The sequence below is a fragment of the Pyrgilauda ruficollis genome, unplaced genomic scaffold, assembly GCF_017590135.1.
Source record: "Pyrgilauda ruficollis isolate IOZ18807 unplaced genomic scaffold, ASM1759013v1 scaffold67, whole genome shotgun sequence".
Classification (NCBI taxonomy): Eukaryota; Metazoa; Chordata; class Aves; order Passeriformes; family Passeridae; genus Pyrgilauda; species Pyrgilauda ruficollis.
The window spans coordinates 2450048-2477520 of record NW_024528488.1 but is presented as its reverse complement, the minus strand read 5'-3'; the positions used below and the strand labels follow the sequence as shown (position 1 = coordinate 2477520).

General features: G+C 44.4%; 1 protein-coding gene across 8 annotated transcripts; it reads right to left on the bottom strand.

The window, feature by feature from the left end:
- Positions 1-541: 541 nt before the first annotated feature.
- Positions 542-27473, bottom strand: ATP7A (ATPase copper transporting alpha). Of its 8 annotated transcripts, none has more exons than XM_041484599.1 (23): positions 27388-27473; positions 21271-21406; positions 18091-18580; positions 16601-17332; positions 15642-15848; positions 14533-14696; positions 13743-13904; positions 13029-13105; positions 12620-12845; positions 11461-11694; positions 11109-11200; positions 10519-10646; positions 10208-10362; positions 9777-9911; positions 8347-8541; positions 7954-8136; positions 7468-7681; positions 6666-6899; positions 6078-6220; positions 5568-5771; positions 4915-5032; positions 3854-3956; positions 542-3515 (listed from the first exon to the last, which is right to left on the bottom strand). In XM_041484599.1, the coding sequence occupies exons 2-23, from the start codon at positions 21376-21378 to the stop codon at positions 3239-3241; spliced, it is 4581 nt and encodes a 1526-aa protein (XP_041340533.1). In that variant the 5' UTR covers positions 21379-21406; positions 27388-27473; the 3' UTR covers positions 542-3238. The 8 variants fall into 8 exon arrangements, 6 of the variants coding, with proteins under 6 accessions (XP_041340533.1, XP_041340534.1, XP_041340531.1 ...); XM_041484600.1 differs by having other exon boundaries at positions 21271-21409; positions 27388-27464; XM_041484597.1 differs by lacking the exon at positions 27388-27473 and adding an exon at positions 27142-27376.

The window sequence follows — 27473 nt, the reverse complement described above, 5'->3', positions numbered from 1 at the left end:
TTTCCCAACTTTCACCAGCCCCACTTGCCCCCAAGCTCTACAGGTTCAGTGTTTGCTCAAGGTTGTGTTTAGCAGAGCTGGAACTACACCTAAACCCCAATCCTTAGCCTTTTGCTGAGACAGCTACAAATACTTAAAGGAGATGAAAGAACATGCTTTAAAACAGCCTTTGGACGCTACTTTTTTATTACAGAGCTTATAATTGCCATTAGAATGATGGAGGCACAGTCTTAAAAGAATAGGAAACGTGAGACAACATGTTCTGAGATGCAAAGAACTGTAACAGCCCTACATTCCAACCAGCATTCACTTCTCCATTCTTCATCCCTAAAACTGAATAACAATAGTTCTCCAGTTTAAAACATTTTGTTGGAAGTTCTAAGCAAAAAATAAGCATAGTTTTTAATAAATAAAAGTATTTTCTTGCTTCCATTGTGTTCTGGCAACTTCACTTTTTTCTTTTGTATAAAATTTCAAGTGTTTTAAACTCTTTTAAAAGTAAGTTTGGTAAGATTCAAAGAGTAACTTTTAAAGCCTGGAGCATATGTACTTTTTTATTAAATAGAGCACAGGTGTATAAATAGCTAGACACAGAAAACAATAAAATAGACAAAGGACTAATACAATATTGTTTGTAACTGAGTGTTTCCAAGTGATAGTTCAAATTTCTGAATCCAAACTGTCTCCAACAGAAGCAACCTATTTACATATTAAAACGTTTACATTTGGGAAAACACTGAGCTCCCACACGATTCCACTTGCGCTGTACATTCAAACGGAAAGGGATTTTGGTTCTTCAAAGCAAAGCACCTTTTGTAATATTTTAATCACAAGATAAACATCCCAGAAGTCATCACCTCACCCTTGGGGAGTGCTGGACACAGAACCTGCTTTCAAAAAATCTGAGTTTATCACAACCACCTTGCCCCCACCCCGCCTTGGGCTCAGTTATTTCCTCTCCCCAGAGTCTGATCCTCTGGCTGTCCCTACAAGCTGCTCCCACATCCCTCCCAGCCAGCAGCTGCTGTTCCTTACTCCCTGATAATCATCCTGCACCTCTTTAAGTATCCTGGTTTGGAGAAAGAGCCTTATTTTGCTGTACCTGGATCAAACACAGAGTTTCACAGAAAATTATAAAGCCTAGAAAAAACACCTGCGTTGGGAAAAAGTTGGAGGTAAAGCTGTAAACATTCAACCTACACAGCATTTGGACAACAAAAGGTTGAAGACAAAGTGCTCTAAAAATATATCTGGAAATTGTTGAACAAGTTCTTAATGCTGCTTTATTTACTAACCAGGAATTCAACCCTGAATTACCTCCCTGTCTCCTGCAGTGGGAGGGTGATGTGGCATTTCCAAGCCATCCACTCCCCAGCCAGCACTGAAACTCCCACCTGAAGGAGTGGCTGAGACCACCCACAGCACTGACAGAAATATGTAAATACCTCCCTTACACCTGCACAACCATGCCAGGAACACAGAGAAGGAGGGTGGATAAACAAGACAGCTGAAACCTTTGCATGATTGTGAAGCACTAAAATCCATCCTCAGATCAAACAGCTCTGGGTAACAATCTGCTTTGTAAGAACAGCTCTGCTGCTGCAAACTGAGAACAAAACCTCATGGAATGGCTGTGCAGTGAGAGATCTCAGCATGTAACAACACCACATATCACACACAGGTGTAATCTAGTTTATAAAAATACTCTATATTCATGTAGAGATATTAAGAAGCCAAATCCTGCTCCAGAACTATTTTGTTTCCTGAAGCAGCAGCACATGATACTGCTCCCCTCACTGCAATACAGGCACCCTGATTTCCTAACAACACATCCCCCAGCACAGCTCTTCTGCTCTCACACAACGGGATTTTTCTGGTGGTTCTCAGATAAAATGCAAGAGCTGTTTACTCAGGACTTTTTACATACACAATCTATGCCCTGACATCAGGCTTTGAGTTAAAAAGCAGAACATTGAAGAGAATCTCTTTGTCTTCACCAAACTGAGTATTTCTCCTCTACAAGCACAACTGGTACACGTTTACATCGTGGACTGCACTTTATAATGAAATTCAACATTATTGAACCCAACAATTCCTACCAACAACTGCCTCAGCAGGGGATGGGGAGAGCAAGGCTCAGTGAGTAACAAACAGGTAACCAGCTATTGCTGATGAGCATCTCTTTCTCACTGAGGATATTTTTGATATTAATGATGTCATGATCAAGAGCTGCATTTTGACATTGCAGTTCAACAACAAATGACAACTGTCTGAATTCATGATGCCTGGATCTGCACACAACAAGCAGAGGGGGTTTGAATCAACCAATGCTGGGCCATTCCTAGAATACAGACACTTCACAAGCAAAGCCTGAACTGTAAAGACTTCACAGGCAGTCTGTGACAAACTCCCCTGGTTCATTGGAGTAGTGCAAGCAGATCCTGGTGGTGAGCACTGCTCCTTCCTAAAGCTGGACACTTTGGCTAAAACCACCTCACACTGATATTGCATTCAGGTGTTGCAGGAGTTTTTGGCTTAGGAGAGGTTGGGAATGAGCAAACCTCCCAACCCAGACAACCTCCATGAAGGCAGACAGTCTCCGGGCAGGATGTGCAGAGCTCAGTGTGGGTATGGCCCCAAACCTCCCTGTCTGCTGCCACGCAGGAATCTGGATCCCGTGGAGATGATCTGAAGCCTGGAGTGTGAAAAGCTGGAACCAGATGTTGACAACAAGAAAAGGCATTTGAGAGGACCCATTTCTGGCAGAAGGCAGGCTGTGGGAGTGAGAGGGTCCTGAAGTAAGGCACATCTCTCTGCAAACAGAACCTTCAGGATTTTGCAGATGCAAAGCCACAATTTTTTAACACAGTACCAAACTCCACTATAAGAGCCTGGTATAAGGCTGGGAAATCAGTTTCTGCTTCCTTAGTTTCCTTAATTGTATTTTGACAATTTGCCAAAATAAATGCTATACTGCAAGCTCCATGGAATGGGAACACAGCCCTGTTTGTGAGCATCAACAGCCCTGCACCAGATATTTTTGGTAAGTCTAGATTAAAAACCACAAGAGACCCTGGAAAGTCACTGCAAAAACTACCTCTACACTGAAGAAGAAATGCATCCAGAAGACCTCCACAAGGATCAGGACATGCACAGACCTCACGACAGCTGTTTTGGTTGCCTTTTTTGCTTCAGGATATTTTTGTTTTGCCTTAGTGGGGTGGGAGAAGTAAGTCTTTCATAAGGCTGTGTCATCATCTTCCCCAAAGCCCCCCACCAGCAGTGAGTGCTTGTCTGGCTCACTGAGCACGATGCTGTTCACGGAGCGCTTGTCTGAGAGCAGGGAGTTGATGGAGGCTCTGCTGTAGGTGATGATTCGATCCATCAGGCTCAGCTTGGGGGAGCCAGCCCCGCTCTCATCCAGCCCCACGTGGACACTGATCTCCGACGGGCTCTTGTGCCTCAGCTGGCCACGGGCACGGAACTCCAGCTTCTCAGAACTCGGCTTCTGGTACCTAAGGAAGGAAAAACCAAAATCTATCAATACCTCTGAAGCTGAAATACACTGAAATATGAACGGATTATGCACAAGTCAGAGGCATTTATAATTTGGCCAACAAGATTTCTCACAAACACACAAAGGCCATTAAGGAAATTCCCATTCTGAACACTTCTGGTTTGTACATCTCTTCCCATTAGAAATTACATTTCTAAACACTGCTGGTCTGCTTAACACAGACTTGTGAACTGTTATTCAAAAGCCCTCACAGTCCCACATTTATTTTCTGCCACTCAAAGTAGAAGACCTGAGCTTCAAATCCACATTACAAACCACAAGACTGTTCCTACTCACATCTTTAAGAGCAAAGAAGAAAGCACAACAGAGACTGAGGAGGCAGCCATGGCTGCAGATCCCATCCAGGGCTGCAGAACCAAACCAATGGGCAGGAAGACACCTAGAAAATGACATCAGCAGTAAGTTCAGAGCAGGAACACTGCAGGAACACTATTAATATATGCATTATGCATATATTAATAAATACAATTTCACACAGACTGTCCAGTTACAATTGTTTTTTAATTTGTTAGTAAATGGGATTTAGTTTAAATGACCAATATTTAATACATAAGGATTTGTGGTTTATCTCAACTAGAACCTCAGTCTGAAACTCAGAGGTGGCATGTCCTGCCCACCCTGCAATAAAACTGCTTGCTCGCAGGATCAGCCTCTTTCAATAAACCTTTTATCTTGAAGCTGTTCTGATGTGCTGAGCACATCCATAGTGGCCATAGTGCAGCTCACTGATGCCTTGTGCAGGCTGGCCTAGAACAGAGCTAAAGAATAAAGCAGGGATTTATTCAAAGGCCTCAATGGATCCACGTTGGGCAGCACAAGAGCCCAGCCAGGGCTGCACCCAAGATGAACCAACATGGGCACAAAATGCATGACTGGTCAGAGGGTCTCTCACTTTTATAAGTTCTGCTCCATTTGCATATTGGAATTAATTGTCCAATTATAGCTTTAGGTTATGAAGTCTCATCCTGCTTGTTTTTCTCTCTTCAATTCACCACGGTTAATTTGTTAGCTGGAAATTTGTTAGCTGGGGACTGGTTGTCCTTGGTCCCCAGCTAGAGAAGGAATTGTTTTGTCTCCCTGCTCTGTGAAGAGAGCTTACCAACACTTAACATGAAGCTCAGAACTCCACACTAAAACAGCACAGAATCTGAAAAATATAAAAGCTAATACTTAAGGCATCATCACAGATATTCCACTGCAACGTCCCCAGGCAGAGAACTCTGCCCTTACTGACAGCCAGAAATAAAGACAATGGAAATTCTCCCACTCAACAGTAAATCACTGCAATCTTCTACTCACTGAGCCCAATCCAATTAGTGCAGGCAGCACTCACACACCTGCAGCTATGGGAACTCCAATGAGATTATAAATTAGAGCAAAGACAAAGTTGATCCGGATCCTCTTCACAGTTTTTCTGGACAAATCTATGCTTGCTACCACATCCATCAGGTCATCCTGCAAGTGAAAATGTTTATTGGAGCACTCAGAGAGACAGAAGGCACACAGGTGGTGTCTTCACAGTCCTGTGTTACAGCTCACTACAGAGCACTGGATGTAACAGGCTAATCACAGTGAGCCCTCTGGAGGCTGCTCTGCTCAGGCCAATCCATCACAATCCAAGTAATGTCCACAGCCCCTCCCAGGACAGCTCCAAACACTGACCACAGTCTGCCAGGGAGTAGCTGATGTGTAGGAAGAAGTGCCTGTGCACCCTGGAGGTGACATGGGAAGTTACCCAAATGTAACTGATGTTTGCCAAAGGACAGGTCACTTTGCTTCCTTTGCCACTCTCAAACTTTAATTACCCCAAAATGTGCATTACCCAGAAAACGTGGAAGTTTCCTTCATGGGATAATCACTGCCTGAACACAGTGAAGACAATCTCTGCTCCAGCTCTCCAGCTGATGGAGACTGGGCACCCCTGCATCACCCAAACCATCCTGGGCCTTCTGACCCCTCCTACCAGCTCCCTTTAAATCTGATTTCTTACCCTGATGAGAACCACATCAGCTGCCTCGATGGCCACATCCGTGCCCGTGCCAATGGCAATCCCCACGCTGGCCATGGCCAGGGCTGGGGAATCATTGATCCCATCTCCAACCATGGCCACACGCTTCCCCTCGTCCTGGAGCTGCTTCACTTTGGCCACTTTGTGCGAGGGGAGGACCTCTGCAAACACTTTGGTGATGCCAACCTGAACAGAGAGAGAGAGGACACAGCTTTTCCAGCAGCTGTCAAAGCTCCTGCCTGGAATGATGTGGCCAGGAAGAGTGAAACCCATTTTAACACTCATGAGCTAAAGAGCAAACCCAGCCGGCGATATGAAAACAGCTCTGAATTTGAAGCTGATGTTACTTCAAAACATTCAACAACTTCTTGATTCTTTATTCCAATTTTTTTAAAACTACCATCTTTCACAGCAGAGTAGCCACCAGCAATACGAACATGCCACACCACCCTTCCTGCTGAAACCAGCCCCAGCCCCAGGCCACCAGCCCACCTGGGAGGCGATGGACCGGGCTGTTTTGCTGTTGTCACCAGTCATGAGGACAACTTCTAACCCCATGCTCTTCAAAGTGTACACTGCCAGCTCAGCCTCTGGCTTCACAGTATCTGCAATAGCTATCAAGCCACAGAGCACTCCTGGAAACAGAAAGAAAGTGTTTGTAATGAAGATCTTTTTCAATTTAGAAAAACTAACTTCCCCCAGTAAGTTCGGTTCCAGAACCAGTTCATACTGACAGTAAAAGGTGGGATGATAAGAGGTATTAAGGCAGCAAGACAGAACATGGACAGTCCAACCACAATAAAATAAAAATTCCTTTTTTCTCTCCTTTTTCCCCTTTTGCTTTCTTTGAAGTCCTTGCACTGTATTATTATGCCCAACTGTCCTGTCAGCTGAGAAGTGCAGGAAGAGCCTTTCCCACAAGAAAGTGCTGTAAAACTGATTAATTATCTCTTTTCATCCCATTACTCTGCTTCAGCTGTAGCTGCTATGACATCACTACTTATTCATCTCTATTTATGTGACGTTTCATGTGATATTTAGTGGCAATCAAACTGAATACAGCAGCAGCCCTGAGCTCACCATCCACAGCTGCCAGGACAGCCGTGCGGCCTCTCCGCTCATGTTCCATCATGGCTTTGTCCACCTCATTTCTCACCACCAGGCCATTCCTTGTCATCCATTCCCTGTTCCCGATGAGAACTGAGTATTTCTGAGAGGTCACAGTAGCTGAAGGAAGAAAACACAATGTGGATAACCAGGGAGCCTCCCTGCAGCTCATCCCAGCCAGGCTCTCCAGTATGCACTGGAACAGCACTGCAGAAATAAAGAATTCCTCAACACTTTCTGCCCTGCCATCTCTTCATGTGACCTTCACAAGAGAGACACCAACATTTCTTCAGTCCTGGGGAGTCACCCCATGTCAGAGGACCAAAAACCACAAGTCAAAGGACAGTAAAGGACCAAGACACCTTTTCAGTGCTTCTGATTTCTACGAACGGCCCAATGCACTTGAAAGACCTAACAGCGAGCTGCTCTTGAGTGAAAACTAACCAGTTATGCAAATACACATAATTTTGGCTAGCAAATAGTAACTTGGCATGAAGCACAGTAAAGTCAGAGAGAGCTGACAGACAACTCCTGTCTGATTTTCCAGTCCCATATTTAACATGCAACTTGAAATTGTATTTAACTTAAATGTTCTGAGCGATGTGTGAGCATGAAATAAACTAATGAGCAACTATTTAATGTGTGGGCACACATTAAATACACATTAAATACACTTCCATCTCCAAGGTGGAATTAAGTGACCTCATTCCTAAGGATCCTAAAGACACAGAAGCAAAAATTGTCCATTTTATTCTCAAGCCCAGAATTAACTTACTTGGCAGTTCAGCATCAATGATCAAAGCAGGCTGCACTGATTCGTCTGCATTCTCCTCAATTTTCACAAGTGTCACATTTTTAACATTGTTTTCTTCAACCATTCTGTTTTTCCTGTAGAGCAATGCTTCAATATTGGTGACTTTGCAACTAATGCCACAGCCAGGAACTACCTGAAAATCTGTACATGTCCCAAGAGTTTCTGAGTTCAGCTCCTAGAAAAAGAGGATGGAAACTGATGAAATTTTAAAATATATAAAAGCACAATGCAATTATAAAGCCCACAAAATTGAAGTGCAGTTGAACAAAGAGGAGGGGTGCAATAATCATCAAAATCTAGATCTGAATGGTGCCTCTAATATGGTTATGTGGCTCCTCAATTAAACACAGCAACTACTCAATTTGCATGAACAATCTTGTGGCATGGAGGATGTCCTGCCAGAGGTTCTTGCACAGGGAGAGCAGGCTGTGTGTGGGAGCCCCTCACCTTCTTGCAGTACTTTGTGATGGCTGCTCCCAGGGGGTGCTCGCTGCTGCTCTCCGCTGTCCCCACGATCGCCAGCATTTTGTGACGAGGGAGGAGGTTCCCCTCCACCAGGAACTTCACCTGCATCACCTCTGGAGTGCCGTGGGTGATGGTCCCTGTTTTGTCAAACACCACCACCTTCACCTGCAGGAAAGCAGAAAGATTTCACTCAATGAACTGAGCATGGAGGTGCAGATTCCTTGGAAAAGCACCCACTAACTCCAAACACGGAGCCACGACCCAACACGGAACACCCCGGGCTGGACAGGTCCCACCAGGACATTCCATCATCTTCTCCAAAGAGAACACACCATCACCCCCAGGCTGGGCAGCCTCGGGCAGCCCAGTGCTCACCTTGTGTGCCATCTCCAGGGGCTCCCCGCCCTTGATGAGGATGCCGTTCTGGGCGCCCACGCCGGTGCCCACCATGACGGCGGTGGGGGTGGCCAGGCCCAGGGAGCAGGGACAGGCGATGCACAGCACCGTGATGGAGGCCTGGAAGGCGAAGCGGATGATCACCTCTGCTGCTGAAATGCTCTTGTTGTAGCCCTGGGCACGGAGGGAACTCGGTCAGAGAAGAAATCAAACAATAGGAACAACACGTTTGGCTACACGTCTTGGAGGTTGGAAACATCTGCTAATGTATCTGCGGGGTATTAATACTCAGCAAAGTATACAAAACCTAAGATGAATGATTAAATTAATGATTAATTAACCAACTTGTTCTATATGCAGTTCTATACTGCATCTACCCAGTGATAGCTGCAGCTACTCACTGGAGCTGGGGGTGCTCAGTCTGGAGAAAAGGAGACTCAGGGGTGCCCTCCTCACTCTGCACAGCTCCTGAAAGGTGCCTGTGCTCAGCTGGGGCTGGGCTCTTTCTGCAGCAGCACTGACACAACCAGAGCACACAGCCTCCAGCTGTGCCAAGGGAAATATGGGCTGGATATTAGGAAGAAGGTTTTTACAGAAAGGGTGATAAAGTTCTGGAATGGCTGCCCGGGGAGGTGGTGGAGTCCCCATCCCTGGGTGTGTTTAACAAAGCCTGGATGTGGCACTGGGGGCCAGGGTTCAGCTGAGGTGCTGGGGCTGGGCTGGACTCGATGGTCTCAAAGGTCTTTTCCAACCCAGTGATTCTGTGAATTCTGTGAATTACCCTCAAATGTTTTATTTATAGGATATTTCCCTAAACAAGACACCACATGCTACAACTCTTTAATGATGCACTGTAATAAAAGATACTCTATCAAAGATCTATATAGTAAGGAGCAAAAAAAGCAGATCTGAAGATGGCTTTCCTGGAAACTGAGAAATTCTAATCAGAAATAGTTTTGAAACAAGAAACCCTGTGATCTAAGCAACACTTAAGTCCAAGTTGGAATCCTGACCCTCCTCTGGAATTTGTAATGAAGAGGAATTCCACTGACTGCCAAGATGAATTTACAGAGCCGCATACATAATTGGAGCTTGTGACAGGAGGGACTTCTTCCCACAGAGGAGGGATGGATGGTGGGAAATTTTCAATGTTTAGTATTTCTTTTAATTAACTTTTTTAAAAAATCTTAGCTTACAAGAGTTGATTAATTACTGTGGATTCTCCTCAAGTATAAATGCAGGAATTATACAATATAAAAAAATACATAATGTAAAAAATGTAATAACAAAAGCAGTAATAGTCAGCAACTGCCTGCAAGGATAATCCAGAAAGGGAACCACTGCAGTCTAATAGAATTGTAAGGCTGTTTATTAAATATTTCAGAAGGTGTTTAAAGAGATTTACTTACCAGAAAGTATTTTTCCACTATTTCAAAATCCACAAACCCAATTATAATCCAGGCAAAAAGGGTAACCACAGAGACAGCCACAATAAAAGGAACGAAGTAGCCACTAAGTTTGTCTGCAAATTGCTGGATGGGAGCCTGGGAAGGAGAAACAGCACTCAGCACCATCATTTGTGTCTGAAGGCACAGAAGAGAAGAATCACAGCTGCTGCTTGCAGCACACTTGGCTTGCCACACTTCGTAATTACAGATTTACTTAATAAGAGGATGAGACTTGGCTCAGTAGACAGGATCAGAGCCCTTATTCAGCAAGATCCTTCATTATGCAGCTGCAATTCAAATCCAAGCAGTCTCAGCCACCCCTGCAGTGATTTGGTGTGCTGGTGCCTGCATGAGACAGCAAACCTCAGGTGTTAAATGGGGTGATACTCTACCTTAGAGGTCTGGGCCTCCTCCACCAGTTTAACAATCTGGGACAGAGTGGTGTCAGCTCCCACATGCGTGGCCGAGATGAGAAGGGACCCGTTCTGATTGATGGAGCCTGCAATGACTGTGTTGCCAGGCTTCTTGGTCACAGGCATGGCCTCACCTGAGAAAAGGGCAGCAACAGACACAGCACTGCTCAAAAAGGCACCTTTGGGACAGCTGCCAACTCCTAACACTGGGGAGGCCATCAGCTTCAACCTCCCCTCTGGAGATTTGTTTAAAGGAAAAGAGTTTTGCACTGGAAAAAGCAAATGCTGACCTGTGATGAGAGACTCGTCCACCATGGAGTGTCCCTCAATGACACGGCCATCCACTGGGAATTTGCCTCCTGGCACCACTTTGACAATGTCCCCTCGCTGAACCAGCTCCACGTCCACTTGCTCCTCACTGCAATGGTGCCAAGGTTTTATAAGAGACTAGAATTGCAGTGACCCAAGCAAAGGAGCTGGCACTGCACACTAAGCACAACCCCACTGGCTGGCATTAGTGCATACAGAAATGATCACAAGAAAGTCATAGTGCTCTTTGAAATGGCCTATTTTATCATAATTTTATTTACTTTCCAATTAAGAAAATCCACTAATTGTCTTATCACAGAAAAAAAAAAGCAATAAACCAATAAACCAAAGCAGAGCAGTGTTAATTCTGCATTTTAATATTCTTATTTGCCAGCAAATCTGAAGTTATTGGTGTCATAGTTCTATAGAATAGTAAAATTTGTCTGTGAATTAAGCATAATCTGAAGTTATTTGTTTCATAGTTCTATGGAATAGTAAAATTTGTCTGTGAATTAAGCATATTAACAACAAAAAAGGAACAACAGAAAAAGCAAATGATAAAGCAAGATACCTTAAAAGAACGTTATCAGGGCCCAAGGTAACAATAGTAGCTTCAGTAGCTTGTAATGAAATTAGTCTTGCCAGTGCTTCTGAGGTTTTACCCTAGAATAATAATTTTCATATTTTTCTGACTATACTATTAAAAAAAAGCTGGGTAAATGACAACAGTGTACGTTGCAATTTACCCTTTTAAGAAAACATTTTTTGCAAACAGTCTGATATTAAGTCCAACTTTTATTAGTTCAGTTATTAAAGATGATTTCACAACACAGAAGGTTACAAGAGCCCAGCGGAGCCGCTGCCTGGGATGTTTTCACGAGGTGTGAAGTGGCTCTCAGTGCCCTGGTTTCTGCTTCGCTCACCTTTGCCACGTGCTCCAGCCAGCGGCCCAGCGAGATGAACACGAACAGCATCGGCGGCGTGTCGAAGAACGTCACAGGGTTCACTCTGGCCCTCTCAGCCATTGCCACCAGGAGGATGATGAAGGAGTAGAGGAAGGCAATGGACGTTGCCAGCACCACGAGCACGTCCATGTTGGCTGTGTTGTGCCTCAGTGCTCGGGAGGCCTGGATGTAGAAGTGCCACCCCCCGAACACCTGCAATGGCATTTCACACGGCTCTAGCACACAGCAGCAGCTTCTCCTGTTTATTTGTGGTATTTGCCCCTTTCCCTGAACAAAATCCCTGCTCTAGCAGGGGCTGTGGTCTTCCCACAGCACTCTCAGGTATTCTCAGGTCCTCCCAGTGGGATTCAGGACCTGCCTCAGGTGCACAGCTGTTGGAGCTCTGCATGCTGAGAATTTTAAACTTTCTATGCTGAAGGGCACAGACACACAAGAATATTCTGTATTCGACCTGAGGCCTTGGAGAAGGCTTCCAAAATTGATTCATAGCACTGGGACTACAGGTGTGTAGTTTGATTAGAAATGTGCAATATCACAGGGCAGAAAACTTTAAGGTTTTGGAATTTAGCAATATATATGGGGCAAGATGGAGATTCTAGGGCAGTGGCTGGTTGTTCTTCACCTTCTTCTCCATGGGTTTGGGTGGTTTTGTGTAACTGGACAGAAAATTCCACATTGCAGACTTCAGGTGATTAGTTATTGGGTTAAACGTGAAAATAATTTTAGGTGTTAATTGGATAATTTAGCCTTAAAAGACCTTGTAATGGAAGACTGTTAGCCATTTTTACAAGTGCCTTGTTAGTGAAGAACTGCAGAACTCACTGCTGTGAGACTGTAAGATAGATAAGAAATAAACACCTGAGTCTGAACGTGAACTACCATCTCGAGTGCCTTGACAGAGGTAGAAGAAAGAAGCCAGGAACCAGCACACAGCAGCTCTCCACAGCCTGCCCTGCCCTGGAGTCCCCAGCACCCATTATTTTGGCAACAGCAGAAGCACATAAGAACATCAGAAGCATTTTGCATCAGCACAATTGCATTCACTTTTCAAACTTAATTCCTTCATCGCCTTCTAATTTGAGCATTTAAGCCCAACAAAGCAGGAGCTGGCACTCACCTGTACAGGGACACAGAGTAAAAATGACAGGAAGTTCATGACAGACAATCCTGGTAGGAGCTGGTATTCCAGGACCATGGAGGAGTGCAGGGCCTCCATCTCCGCACTGCTCACGTTGTGATGCGCGTGAGCGTGCGAGAGCTGGCTGTCCATCACCATCATGTAAATCATCAGCCCCATCACAGGGATACAGAAAACCAGGCTCACCACAAAAGACCTTTTCCACCTCAGATTTAAAAAGAGAGAAAAAAAAAAAAAAAAAGGAAAAACCCACTTGTATTGCAGTCAAGTGCTGGAGAATATTTTAAGTAGCAAGTCTCCACAGTCACAGAAAAAAATCATAGATTGATGGTTGAGTAACAAAGAAGAATCATGTTTATGGACTCTTAGTATGTTCAGGAATACTTACTGCCTGATTTCCTGCTTGTGATCCAGATGACTGGCAGATCTATCCTTTTTGACTAAGGAAGTAGTAAAACCTAAATCCTAAGGGAAAAAAAGCACAATAAAAAAAGAGAACAGTCGGTTCTAAAATGCACTTTGTGCTCAGTTACTGCCAAATTACTGATGGTGCCAGTCTTATCTTTGATTAACTTTATTAACATTTCTGGTATAAAATGTTATTACTGTTTAGTTCCTGTTGTCTGTTACTATTGTTTAGTTACTTTTCAAGAAGAGAAAAGCAATCTGATGTAGAAATTAACCTTTGTGGAACAAAATACTTTTCTAAAATGTGGCTTCCAAAATGGTTGTTCTTAAAGCACAGAAATTGAGAAACTGAAGGAGAACGCTGAGAAACTTATTTCACATCTCACCTGCAACAGTACCTTATTTTTAAATAAATGTTCTTGATTTTCCTACAACCCTATAGCTGGTATCTCCAAGTCTACCATGACCTGGTTTTCACAGTATTTATTTTCAAAAACATAGGCAAACTTGTAAGAGAGCATTTTTAAGCTAGAACACACAAATTAGCTGCTGAAACCTGCACTAAGATGACAGAAGATGGAAGGAGAGAGATCTATTTTTTTGCTTTAACAGCCTTTCCTTCTATTTCTGGGGTGTGTAACTCTTCCAAGGACACTGGATATTTTAGGAGACTTGGTGCCTACATGAAACTCACCTTTATCACTTGTATGACATCTCGAGGACCAATGGCCTCTGGGTCATATTTGATGTGGGCTTTGTTGGTTGCAAGAGCTACGGAGCAGTACAAGACACCATTGGTCTTCATGAGGGTGGATTCTATCTTGTGCACACAGGAGGCACAGGTCATCCCTCTCACCTGGAAAAGAAAGGTTCCTTCCTGTTGGCAAAGCACAGGTTACCTGGCAAATGCACCTTAACAAGTAAGAAAAGTGCTTGTGACTATGCTGCATTATTTATTGCTTTGATCTGGGGTGTGAGCACCGCAGAATCAAAAAATAGTTTGGGCTGGAAGGGACCTTAAAGACCATCCAGCTCCAACCCCTGCCTTGGGCAGGGATGCCTCCCACAGGATAATGTTGCTCAGGGTTCCCTCCAACCCTTTTAGAGGAAGCACAGCACAGGAACAAAGTTATTAAGCCCTGCTAAAGCTCTGTGGGATGTTCAGTCTCAGAGCTGGAGGACACTGAGCTACACTCAGCTTCAAAAAGTTAAAAAAAAAAAAAAAAAAGGAAATTCTAGCAACAGGAAGAAACAGAAAAATACAGGAATATTTTTCTGCATTTTCACTCTAGTAGTAGTAAGCCAGCACAGTTTGCAGGACAGATACAATCTGTGATGCACACCTGATGTACCATTATATTTAATTTTTTATAAATTAACCTCTATTACACTACTAATCTCTAGTCAGTGGGCACTAACACAGGCACATCCAACAGCTAAAAGCAATAAAAGCTGAAGGTGGCTGGGTTTAATGATCAGCTTACAACAAGTTCCAGAATGCCATCTCCTTCCCCACAGCTTTCCATCACGGTGGCTCCGAAGCCCAGCTCCCGGATGAGCTCTGCAATGGCTGCAGGGTGAATGACAGCAGGGTTGTACCTCACTTCTGCCTTCCCTGCCATCAGGGCAACAAGGATCGAGTGGATTCCTAGGAAATAAAGTGCGTGAGTGGCAGATCGGGCTTAGGAAACATCCTGCATTTATTGTAACATGAGGGCACAACACAATTGATTGAAACTGGGAAAGCTTCCGTGTCGTACATAAAGAGAAACATCTCGTGTTTGGAAGCTACACCAGCACCTCAGTGCAAGTGTGACAGATGAAAGCATCGCCCCACATGAGCAGCATGCCTTTAACAGTCTAATTACAAACATTCTGTCCATGCTACACAATAAAATATCTATTTTTCCTTAAAAGAAGTTCTTCTGAACCACAGTGCTCCATATTCCTCTGATCTGCATTTACCATTTCTGGAAGCCTTTTTTAAGAAGACCCTGTATGAGAAAGGGCAGATCTAACAGTGCAATCCTACTGGGCACTGAGAGGATTTAGATCCATCCATTTTCTAGGATGAAAAAAATTAAAATCCAGGCTGACTTGAAACCCATCCATCTTCATTATGATAATTAAACACAGTCTGCATTAATGACTCTGTTACATCACAGTCACGCAGCCATTTATTCCTGCAAATATAATCACAGACACCAGTGCCCTGACTCGCAGAGCTAAAATTAACCTGTGTCCCTTTAATCCACTCACACTGTCCCTTCTCACAGCTCCCTAAAGCTCACATCTGCTTGTGCCTTTCAGCTGCACACCTGGGAACCTCCCTCCAGGAGGAAAGATCTGTTCTTCCTTCAAAAGGATTCCCTGTTTAATCCAAATATTCTCTGGAGCTGCTGCTTTTGCAACAGCAGAGTCTGGGCAACACGTCCACAATGCAGCAAGGATGTCCCTGCTCCCACCCTATGGGCCAGAGGTGAGGAGGAACACCTGTCCTGACAACCCATCCCTTAAAAACACTGCAAAAGCCAGAAGGATTCTCCAAACAAATGCTTGGAAATGTAACAGACTATGCTGACAGACATCTCACCGTCCTCCCTTCTCAGATTCCTCTCGATGTTGGCCACGCACGAGGCACACGTCATTCCTGTGACCTGCACGTAGCACTTGGAGATGGTCTTGCTCTCCTGCCTGCCCAGCTGGGCTGGTGGCACCTTGGAGGGTGGCTCAGGCTTGTGAGAGTCCAGCTGTGCTTCAGGGCAGGGCTGAGCTTTGGCCACAGGGAGCTCTGCCTTTGCTGCAAAGGAGACAGCAGTTTGTGACAGTGTGAACAGCCAGAGCAGGGAGGGATGAGCTGCTGAGACACTGCTGTTCACTGGGACTGAAAATGGAAACTGATTGCACACACCTTGTCAGTCTGACCCACCCACTCCTCTGGAGTTCAGAGTCAGCAAAAGAAAACAAGACAAAGGTGGGCCACTGATCAACTTACTGGTTTGTTACTACTTTGCTCATCTGTTACTACTTTCCTCATTGTCTTTGTTCTGTTGCACACCCTTTGTCCTCTCCTGTAGCTGGAAGCAAAACCTCTGAGTTGCAACCTTAGTTTCACACACAGTTTCACTGACTTCACCTGGAGCACAAAGCTGAACTTGTAAGCAAGTGCATGTTTCATAAGCAAAACCAATGTTTTTAACCTTAGAGAGGGGCTCTGGAACTACAGGCTCCTTACAGCAATTCAGGGGATGCTCTGTTTGCAGGAACAGGGTGAAAAGGATTAAATGTGAGCACCCAACCACTTCTGCAGCTATTGACATAAAAGAGCATTTATCTGACATATTTCTATTTCTAGACACCTCAAACATTTGAATCAATCTGATGTATTAAAGGATGTGTACATTATCTTTAATGATCTCATCTGCAGTGAAGATATAAAGCTTCTCTTGGCAAGCACAAAGTGTATGTCAGCTGCTAAATTTCATCTTGGGTTGTACCAAATCTAAACATAACTGCATAATCCTTATAAATTTAAGTTTCACATATAATTACCTGGAAAGGATGCATCAAATCCCATATCCTCTATTGAGGACCTCAAGTCTTCTGGGCTTGTTTGCAGTGGGTCATATTCTATAGTTCCAGTTCCATTTGGGAGAGAGACAAGAACAGATTTCACACCTGCCTTCTGGGACAGCACTCCCTCGATGGACTGCACACAGGAGTTGCAAGTCATGCCCTCAATATTGATCACAACAACTTGAGTGAGGGGCTGGCTGGGATCCTTGGAAGCAGGGTGAGATTTCAGTGGAGATGCCAGTGTGGGGAAAAGTGCCAGGTTCTCATGCTCCTCAGGAAGGCTGACTCTGAACCTCTCTGGAGACACATTCTCCACAGCTTTCCTCAGCTTCTCTATGCTAATTAAGCTTGGGTTGTAGTTTATAGCAGCAGATTTGTTCTCTAAAGAAACCACAACGCTCGCCACCGCCGGCAGCGCCGACACGGCGCTCTGGATGTTGAGGACACAGGAATTGCAGTGCATCCCCTCAACTCTGAACACAACTGTCTTTGTGCCAGTCCCACTGGGGTTTTCTCTCTGTGATGCCTCAGAGCTCTTGGGCTGAGCATTCCTCAGCCTCTCCAGGTCAATCCCACTGAGCTTCAGGGGTCTAGGCTGCTTTTTGAAGGCTGCTGTGAAACCCGCTGCTTCAATTTGCTGTTTTATTTCTTCTGCTGTGATTAGAGGAGGCTGGTAGACAACAACAGCTTCCTTATTGTCCAGGGACACTGGAAATTAATCAATAAAATAAGTGTGTGTCACTGCCCTACGCATAATAACCACATCACAGGATCTTGTCAAAGCTTTTCAGCAACACTTTAAATGGCCAGAAATGTAACTGCAACAGAAAGGAGATTTCATTGATTTCATTGGTCAAACAACTTAGTTCTTTAACCAGTTTTTGTAGAATACTACAACAATTTTCAACTCCTCCTCAAATTTTTCCTCTTTCCTCAGGATTTTCATAAATGGCATCACTACTTCTTACTGAATTTATCCTTGTTTTGGGGTCTGTGGCAATACACTTATCCCAAAGCTAACTATATCAGTAAGCTGGTATTGCCTTTTAGGTCTTTAATTGGACAGAAAATATGAACTATTATTAATTATAATTTTAAAAAGGCATCTGTTATTAGAGATTTCTATAACTGGTAATAAAAATTATCGAACACAACTCCTCCAGGTTGCCTACCAAATGCAAAACAACCACTGAACACCATCACCCATGTAAGAGCCAGATCCTTCTCACAATGTAGGCTCCTTTCTTCATTTCTAGTCCACACTAAAAGCATAATTAAATACCCAGTCCCACAAAGAGTCACTGTCACACTCAGCTATCTCATCTCAAACCCGCAATGCCATCAGAGGACAAACAGCACGGCCAACCTCAATTTACATAAAAACTCACTAAGGTTGTACCTCTCATCTGTTGAACTCCTTGCAATTTGCCAGCTTCAATTTCCATAAAAACACACTAAGGTTTTACCTCTAATCCTCTGAACTCCCTGCAGTTTGCCAAGCTTCCCCTCGATGGTGCTGGTGCAGGAGTGACAGGTCATGCCATCGACCTTCAGGCGCAGCACAGCGCTGCTTGCCTGGGACCAGCTGGAATCTTCCCACGTTCCAGGTGTCACCTCTGGCAGAGAGATGCTCAAATCTGCTCCTGGCACCATCTGGGTAATGTGCCTGCCATTGGTGATGGAAGGGATGAACGTCACCACTGCAGTTCTTTGGTCAGAGGACACTTTCACATCCACAATCCCTTTGTTGCTCAGCAGCGTGGCACAGATCTGCCTGGGCGTTAGGGCTGACTGGGCAGGCAGGGTGAGGAAAATTGTGTCAGGTAGAACAGGTTGTGGGGTTGAATCAGCCAGGGTAGCATCAAATCCCATGTCACAGATGGCTTCCTGCAGAGTCACTGGGGTTTGCAGCTTGGAGTCGTAGATGACGACGGCATTCTTGTCCTCCAGAGAGACCTCGAGGGGATAAACAAAGCAACTGAGCCAACTGCACCACAGAGCTGCGAGCTGACACTGCACCAGACTGGAAACTGCTTTGACTTGCAAAGATTAGCAATACTCCTCCAGTACAACTTTCACTATTCACCTCAAAGAGCAAAGGCACACTGAGTGACTCCTGCTCTCCTCTGCGACCACAGGGCTGGAGAGAACAGATCCCAGCTCTAGCATCCAGAGTCTGTCTGGTGGAGAGAACAGATCCCAGCCCCACTCCCAGCTCCAGCACCCAGAGTCTGTCTGGTGGAGAGAACAGATCCCAGCCCCAGCATCCTTTACCAGTCTGTCTGGTGGAGAGAACAGATCCCAGCCCCAGCATCCTTTACCAGTCTGTCTGGTGGAGAGAACAGATCCCAGCCCCACTCCCAGCCCCAGCATCCTTCACCAGTCTGTCTGGTGGAGAGAACAGATGCCAGCCCCATTCCCAGCCCCAGCATCCTTTACCAATCTGTCTGGCCACTTCGACTTGCAACACCCAGACAGCACCAACACTAATGAAACTTCCAGAGCCAAATTCACTTCAATTAGGATGATTAACCCAATTCAATCCCTGGAGCAAAACAGCCCACAGAAGAAATTCGAATCAGTTAGCAGAAGTTCTAATGCAGTTAGGAGTAACTGCCCCCAGGCTACAAGGAGGGAAGAAAAAACACTCTCTGAAAAAACCCACAGCTTTAAGCAGCAGTGAAAGGAGCCCAGCATTTCCAGGCAATGGAGGCACAGGCTGGTAACCTGCTGTGAGCAAAAACCTGCATTAGACTTCACCAAAACTCACTTTAGACACCTGATATGTGACAAACATTAAAGAAGCTGGATTTCCTCTCTTTGTACATTTTGGTGATCCAGAGACATGCTCATTTGGTAATAACCTTTCCCATCTGATGATACACATAGCCTCAATTTAATTTGCTCCCAACAGATGATATATCAAACACAATAACTGCAGTTTCCAAAAAGAAAAAGCAATGCCTGCCGGAGGCCCAACACATTACCAATTCAATTCTATCTTTCCTCTGGGCAAAGGTACAACCTAAAGACCACAGCCATGATTAAATTATATCAGTTAAATCATTTTAAGAACCACCTTTCCTCATTTCTGTCCCAATTATGGGCCTTAGCAGAATTAGCAACATGGACATTTAAGGGTTTAATTGCAGAATAACCTAAAAGCAGCTGTTTGTCTGTATTAGTCATCTTACATTCATGTCCCTTGCTGACCTAATTCATAATCACTACACAAATCCCTGTTTTATATTCCCAGAGAATTTTCTGAATCAACTGATCTGCCTAGACTGAAGCTCTGATGCTGTAAAAAGGATAATTACTAAATATAACCTCTTAAAGTTTCTTAAGAGTCCTGCTCTACTCAGACTAAGGTTTTGCAATGTATCTTTTGAAACAGCATTCAGCTTTAGGATAAGATATTTACCTAAAAACCTAAACACAAAAACTTTAATACTGTCCTTTTAAAAACCTACTTCGTTCCTTTTGTAAGAGACACTGACAATGCACCTTGTACAAATCTCCTTATCCTATCCAAAGTCCCCTGTGTATTCTCAGAAATCACCTGAGAAAACACAAGGCTGACAAAATGACATCTTTTGCTAGAATAAGGAGAAAGAGAAGATTCTGAAATCAGATTGTTTGGGGGTATAATTTTCCAGGCTGCTTTTAGCCTTATCTGGGTTCATGCTTGCAGACACCCAGTGATTTATCTGGCCATGCACAGGGGGCTGTTCAGAGCTGTCACAGCACAAACTCACATTAAAGCTCCTCTGCAGCTGAAGGAAGATGAAAAATTATCCGTCTTCTAAATTTTGCTGCTTTTTACCAAAATTTCTGTACACAAACACCTATTTCAGGCCACAGGGAATTGCTCTGAACTGTGCAGCACCTACTCTGCAGGGGAAGTACACAGCAATGGGTCCTGCAAAACCAGCTCCAGACAATGATCACACAAACCCAAATTAAAAATGTGCCCAGTTCTGTGTGCCCTAAGACGTCCCCATAAAACAGGTGTTAACTGTTGATAAAACCAGGAAGATATTATTTTCTTTGGAGTAAAGTCAACTACTACAGAATGTAAGAGGATGTTTTCAGAACACAGATACTAAATAAATAAACTACTCAATTTTCTCTGGTTAGAACTGTTCTTTCTACCACAGGCTGGGTTACAAAATTCATAGGAGTCTGCCAGCTTTTTAATTACTTCCATTATTAAAACTACTGTAAAATTAAGTATTCTGCAAGGATGATCAGCTCACCCTGGAACATTCTACAGTCCAATATTTTGCCCACGACAGAAGAAAGATTAACAATGTTGCTATCTCCTCTGAGCTAAGAAAAAAGTTAAAACTAAGTCAGGCAAAGAAAGCCTGAATTAGGACAAACCCCGTTCTTGCCTTTTTTTCTTCCCCCATTACTTCACAATACTGAGTTAATTGTAAAGCAGACAATCAAGTAAGAGCAACAATGACTTAACTCCCTCTGCAGTGAAGCCAGCACCTGTTTTTCTTTTATTTACCGGAAATACACCAATGCACCTCCAACATCAGAATAAACTCTCCCTATGTTATTTTCCTCTCTCAGAGCACAATTTCTCATGGTTTCTCATCCAAACCTTTGCCAGAAGCAGTGCTGGAGTCACTTACTTTAATGCTGTGGATGCCATTCATGCTGCCAAGGTGCTGCTCGATGCTCTGCACGCAGGAGCTGCAGGTCATCCCCTGCACGCCGATGGCCACGCGCTTCGCCTCCATGGTGAGTTCTACTCAGGTCTGCTCATTGCTGCTGCCCAAAACCAACCAGGACATTAGCTCCTAAAGAATTTCACAGATTGAAATAATACAGGGATGCAGTGCAAGGAGTCCCCGTGCCAGGGGTTGGGATGAGAGGAGCTTCCAGGTCCCTTCCAACCTAAACGATTCTGGGATTCTAGGGCTTAACAGAGGAATTCCTTCACCACTTGGAACTCTGGTAGATGTCAGAACCTGAGCAGGTATCAACAGAATGGAAAACTCCACATATTTATTCCCATGAATTCTCAAAACAGGAAAGAGTTCAGATACCTATTATTCAATTTGGGTTGCACAGGAGATCATTTAATTACATGCTGCAAGCTGTGGCTCACTGGTGTGAGATATTAAATTATAGAGGGAAGCAGGAGAGAGAGAGAGGGACAGCAGCTCCTGGAATGCCGAAACAAGGAGATGGCACATCAACTGGTAACTCTGCTTTTCCACATCTCTCTCTCATATATTGCCCTCTGTTTGCAAAAACAAGTGACACTGAAGTTAGCCCAGGCAGCAAATCAAGCTGTTTGCCACACCTCATTTAGAAAGGTCCCATTTCTGCTTCTCTGAAGAGTTTAATTACTATTTTTGCTCATAAAAAGAAGTCCAGGAAAAAAAATTACTGAACCTAAATGAAATTTGTAGAAATAACAGTTAATGGAAAGGACTTCTTTTGCCCAATGCATAAACTGTTCAGTGACTGAGGGGGAAAGAGTGGACAATAAGAAAATCTCCAGATTTTTTTTTATATGTTGAAAAAAGTAATGCAAGGTTTTATTGACAGAGTTCAGTGACCAGGGAAATGATCACAGTTAATGTTTGGCAGCAATGGAAGCAGCAGTAAAATCTGATGAGTAACTGAGGAGCTGAAGTGAAGCACAAGCTGAACTTGTTTTCTTTCCCTGAGGACTTATCTTGGAAAACTCAATTACATTGATGTTTAGTAAAATAAATTTTTCCTGCTCCACGGTGACATTTCCAGGCTGCTCCCCGTTACAGAAGGCCTGAAGGGTTCTGCTTTCACTTTGAGACGTGCCACAAACCACGTAAGAATACAAGGAAGTTTCATCATTGAAACCGGTTTACCTCCCTGATGCACAGAAAGTAAATGTTGAACTTAATTAACAGGCAGTGAAAGAAGTATAAAACTGGGAATACTGACTTTTCCAATAGATTAAATTTCATCCCTGCTAAGAACAGAAAAAGACAACTCTACCTGAGGAGTTATTACAGATCTCACCTCTCCCCTGCTCTTGCAGGAGCTATTGGAAACACTCAATATTTGTGTGTGAATACCCACACGTTACAGAAATGCACAACTGTTACAAGAATTATCAACCAACAAGAAAGTGTATTTTAAGCAAATTTCATACAGCAGCTCCTTTCTCAGGCTGATCTGCACACTCAGAGGTACAAAATACTTGAAAAACCACTGAGTTACCTAAGAAAACACTGGCTGTCCTGGCATCCCATTGAAATGTGATCCTCCGTGCCCAGCTGGTCCCCAAGGAATGCCCAGGGCACACCCAGCAAACAAGGACAGCACTGTGACCCCAGAGTCAGGGACACAGCAATACTCCCACAGCCTGAAACACAAACCAACCTGCAAAAAGCAATTGACTTGTAGAGAACTTTGTGAGCACAGCCAGGCACGTGGGGCTAAAATCAGACATCGCGACAGAACCAATCTGCCCTCCAGTAAGTGTGGAGATGTGAATTTTAAAACATTTCAGGTACATCACCAACTTGAACTGCCCTGTTACTGTACTTTGAAAACAAAAATAAAGTACGGGCACACTCTGGCTGTGAGCTGCTGTCTGAAAGAATCAAAGGATGGCAAGATGCTGCCTTGGAGGAGAGCTGGGGCACAGCTGTGAGCCAGGGAAGGCCTGCTGAGCTCCTGCCTGCCCTCCTGGCCTTGGGTTTAAGAGACTCAAGCTGCAGTCCAGATATGGTCCATTTTTACAAAACCAGGATACAATGTTAAAGGCTCTCTGTCAAACAAACAGCCACACTCACAGTACACTGAATTAGCACTGATTACAGTAACCAGCAGCACCGCTACCAAAAGCCCACCAACGCATTCAAAACCCAACTGTTTAAATATGTAAAAATAACATTAAACTTCTGTTCATATCTATTATTATTACAGTTTGTATGGACAAAGTGTTTTCTCCATTTTCTCACTCTGTTTCCTTGCCCTTCTGCTGTTCATTTACCAACACAGCAGAGAAAACCCTTTCCTGGAAGAGGCCGAAATTAAAACAAAAACCATATAGGCATAAGAAAAAAAAAATTAAAATTAATACTTCCTTTTTTACCCCTCAAGGCCCTGAAGTACTAGGACTGAAACAGAACTTCCATCACTAGAATTGATCTGTTGGACCAAACTGGCTCTTTGTTTTGTTCTCTGACCTTCCTTTGAGAGGGATCCAGATCTCTCTGACATGAGCATCACTCACAGCTCCCTGCTGCAGGGGAAGACAGCCAGTGTGGATTTTTATTTGCTTTGTTGCAGGTTGCTAACAGTTTTTACACTAATTTTAAAAACAAGTTCTCTAAAAGATGAGACATGTCCAAATCTAATGGCCTCTTCAATCAGTCACATTATTGTTAACATGCATTGTTAATGAGCTGTTTCTCCATCTCTGTTTTCTGTATAGCCTTGCTGAAATTTCCAAAAGCCAAACTGTCTGGATTTCCAGTGCTCCTGAAGCTTCAAAGAGATCTTGTTCTCAGAATGAAATATAAGGTTATAGACAGTGACTCTAAATAGACAAATCCTCTTTTCCTCCTCTTGCAAAATTCCCAGGAGAACCAGTTAAACCTAAACTTCATCTCAGGCTGTATTCTACCTTGTCTTATTAATTTAATTTCTGATGCTCTGCCTCCCTTACAAGTGCTTCAGGGTACAAAGAATTTGTCAGAAACGTGAATGAAATGTTTGTTATATTTCCTCCTGAAGTCCATGACTAAGCAGACTGAAAACACCCGTTACACCAATGAATTAAGACTAGATGCACACAAAAGGTAGACGAATATTAACAATTTAATCCCAGTTCTCCTCATTTGGGTCAACATTTTCCCAAGAAAATAGACTTAGAAGTCAAAATATCTGCAGCAATCCATATATTCCACATCAATGGCTTTTGCAAGTTAGCATGGACACATCCTTTTAATTATAATTTATTTTCATACAGAGAAAAGACTTGAAGCTGAAGTCCTGAAAAGACCTGAGATGCTAAGTTACAGGTTACACAGGTTTTAGAGAAAAAATAATGCTTTTATTCTTATCCAATTGCTCCGTCTATAAAACACCTTTACCATCAATTAGTAAAGAATTTCATTATTTGACAGCACAAAGAAATGGCAGTTCCCTTTAGGAGTTACCAGCTCTGTGTTTAGTTCCATTTTCTTCAAGGAAGTCAGTTAGTGCTTCTGAGAAGAAAATGAAGCAATAAAAAAGAGGTGATTTCTACTTCCAACAGAAATTTCTCCCTATGGAAAGGAAAATTCAATAGTGATCATGCACAAGGTAACTGAGACATTCATCTCTGTAAACAGTTTTTTGATGGGCTAACACCAGTCACTAAGTAAAATATCTGAAGAAATAAGGCTCAATGAGGTTATAGAATTCATAAACCCACACTATCAAAAAAAAAGAAAAAAATTGAAAAAAAATGAGCAATGCAAAGCGGAAGTTACAACACCAGCAAAAACTGAAGAATCCCATTTAACCCTAAAAAGGCACCTTGGTGCTTCTAATATCTGAGCACACCCAGGCATCCCCGAGCAGCAGAGCTCTGTGCCCCACAGACACACTTTGGGCCAGTTTTGGGACTAGCAGGGGTACAACCAGGGATGACAGATGCTTCTGGTTACCTGCACAGTTCCAGTTTTCACCAGTTTACAATTCCTTGCATTTACAGCTGCTGAAGTTAAAAGAGGTCACAGCTTGGCAAATACCACACAAATGCCAGCAACAGAATCTTGAAAGTTTAATTACAGCCTTCGGATTTTATTAAATTTCTAAATGGCCAAGTGCTACTTGGCTTCTTTATTTATGGCAGCAGAAATCTAAATCACTTTTTACATTAAATGGAAAAAAGGTGCCTGTCCCTCAGTGTCTGCAGGGACCTATGGAAAAGAGCAAAGGGCAGGAAAGGGAAAAAGCTGCATCATCTCACCCTTGGGCTTGAAAAGTGCTACAGGAGATGGGTCCAACAGGGAAGAAGGAGGTTTTATAGGGTTCATGGGCAAACAGAGCCACTGGAAAGTGTGACTAGGTAGGAGATATGTGTGATAGGCCCATGGGTAGGTGAGGCTTAATCATTGAGAGAGAAACTGTGCATCTGCAATAAATGTCACAGCTACGTGACACTTTAAATAGGTTGTAATTCATGTTGCTCAAGACTTTAACAAGCCTTGCTTGGTCAGCGGAGCGTGGAAATTGCTCTCAGGGAATTTATTTCTGTACCAACTGCATAGGGAAAAAAATTAAAAGCACGCCTTGCAAACATTCTGCTTCACTTCCAAGGAGTTTTACAGTACTTGAGACAAATTCTTAGCAAATCCTTTAACTCGTTCTTGGCTTTCCACAACCTCCTGAAGTCAGATTTTTTGAGAACAAGAATGTTTCCTTGGAAGAATCATAGGAAACATTATGAGCAGAATATAATTTATAACCCCTTGTTATGTAAGCATACCAAGGTCAATGGGGGCTCTTCAGTCTTAAGCTTAGTCTCAAAGTACTCAGCAGAACAAGGTGGAATGCATTACACAGTAAAAATAATTCTTATTTTTAAGTAAGACAGCAAACTACATATAATGTTAGCTTTTGCTTCCCTACTTGGCCACCTGGTAAGGAAAAAAAGCTTCAGGTCTTTTCTCTACTAAGAAAATACATTATAATTATTAATTCCTAATCCAACTGTTTTTGTGCTCACACAGGGCATTCTCACACACACCAAGTCCCACACTACCAAATCTCTGCCTATTTACATCCACACAATTCAACAAGTGTTTAAGTACAGAACTCAACCTTTGCTGACTGCATGAAAGATTTTATGATTTTAACTTTACACTACTTACATACAATTTCCAGAACATAAACACAGGGAGGCAATAGTTAAGTTGTGTTGTTCTTTTGCGAGATTTCACCCCAAAGCACCATCAACAACTATTTGCCCTTTTCTAGAATATCCACACTATGCTTCTAATTAGAAAAAGGTGCTTGTGCACAGAGTGCTGCCATCATAAGGTGGCAAAAGGTGACACCAGAACAAACACTAAGTAAGGAGTTTCAGAGGAGCAGCTCCGAATTGGAACAGCAGCTCAGTGACTCACGCGCTCCGAGACTTTCCCTGGCATTGACAGGAGCAGCACAGGGACTTTTCCAAGCGAGCGCACGCTTCCTGCGGGCCAAGACCCGCACCGCGGACAGCCCCGGGAGCGGAGCCGGGCTCCGGCCCCGCTGCCCCCGGGAAGCGGCTGAGCAGGAGCCGCGACGCGGAGATGCCGCCGAGGCGCTCCGGGGTGAAGCCCCGGGGCACCCCCGTTCCCGCCGGGCTGGGGTACCCTCGCACAGCGGACGGCGCCTCCGGGGGGCTGGACAGAGCCGGGCGGGTTCCGGGGCCCGGACGCTCCGGCACCGCCCGGACAGCCCTCCCCGCCGGGGACAGCCCCGGAGCACGCGGGAAAGCGGGAGCCCCCAGGCGGGTCCGCACGCACCTGAGGCCGCGGGAGCGCCCCCGGAGGGAAGCGGGAACCCCGCGAGGGTCCGCACTGCCGGGGACAGCCCCGGGGGACAGATCGGGGGAGCGGCAGCTCCGAGGCTGGTCCGCGCCGATGGAGGGAAACAACTAAGGCGGGGCCCCGAGAAGCGTCCGCGCCGACGGAGGGAAACAACGAAGGCGGGGTCCCGAGGCGGGTCCGCGCCGCCGGAGGGAGGGGAGCCCCGAGCGGGGCCCGACTCACCGAGACCGCGGGCTCCGAGCGCCGCTCCCGGCCCGGCACCGCCGGGCTCTTCCCCCGCCGCGCCACGTGACCACCCGCTCGGCCCC

Coding starts and splice junctions, on each gene's coding strand:
- ATP7A (XM_041484599.1), bottom strand. CDS start 21,378: ATGGAGGCGAAGCGCGTGGCCATCGGCGTGCAGGGGATGACCTGCAGC. Junction 13,905..14,532: donor ATGGCATTCTGGAACTTGTT/GTAAGCTGATCA, acceptor TTTCTTTTCCAG/GTGAGAGGGATGACCTGTGC. Junction 6,221..6,665: donor TGTCCTGGCAGCTGTGGATG/GTGAGCTCAGGG, acceptor TTCTGTTTCCAG/GAGTGCTCTGTGGCTTGATA.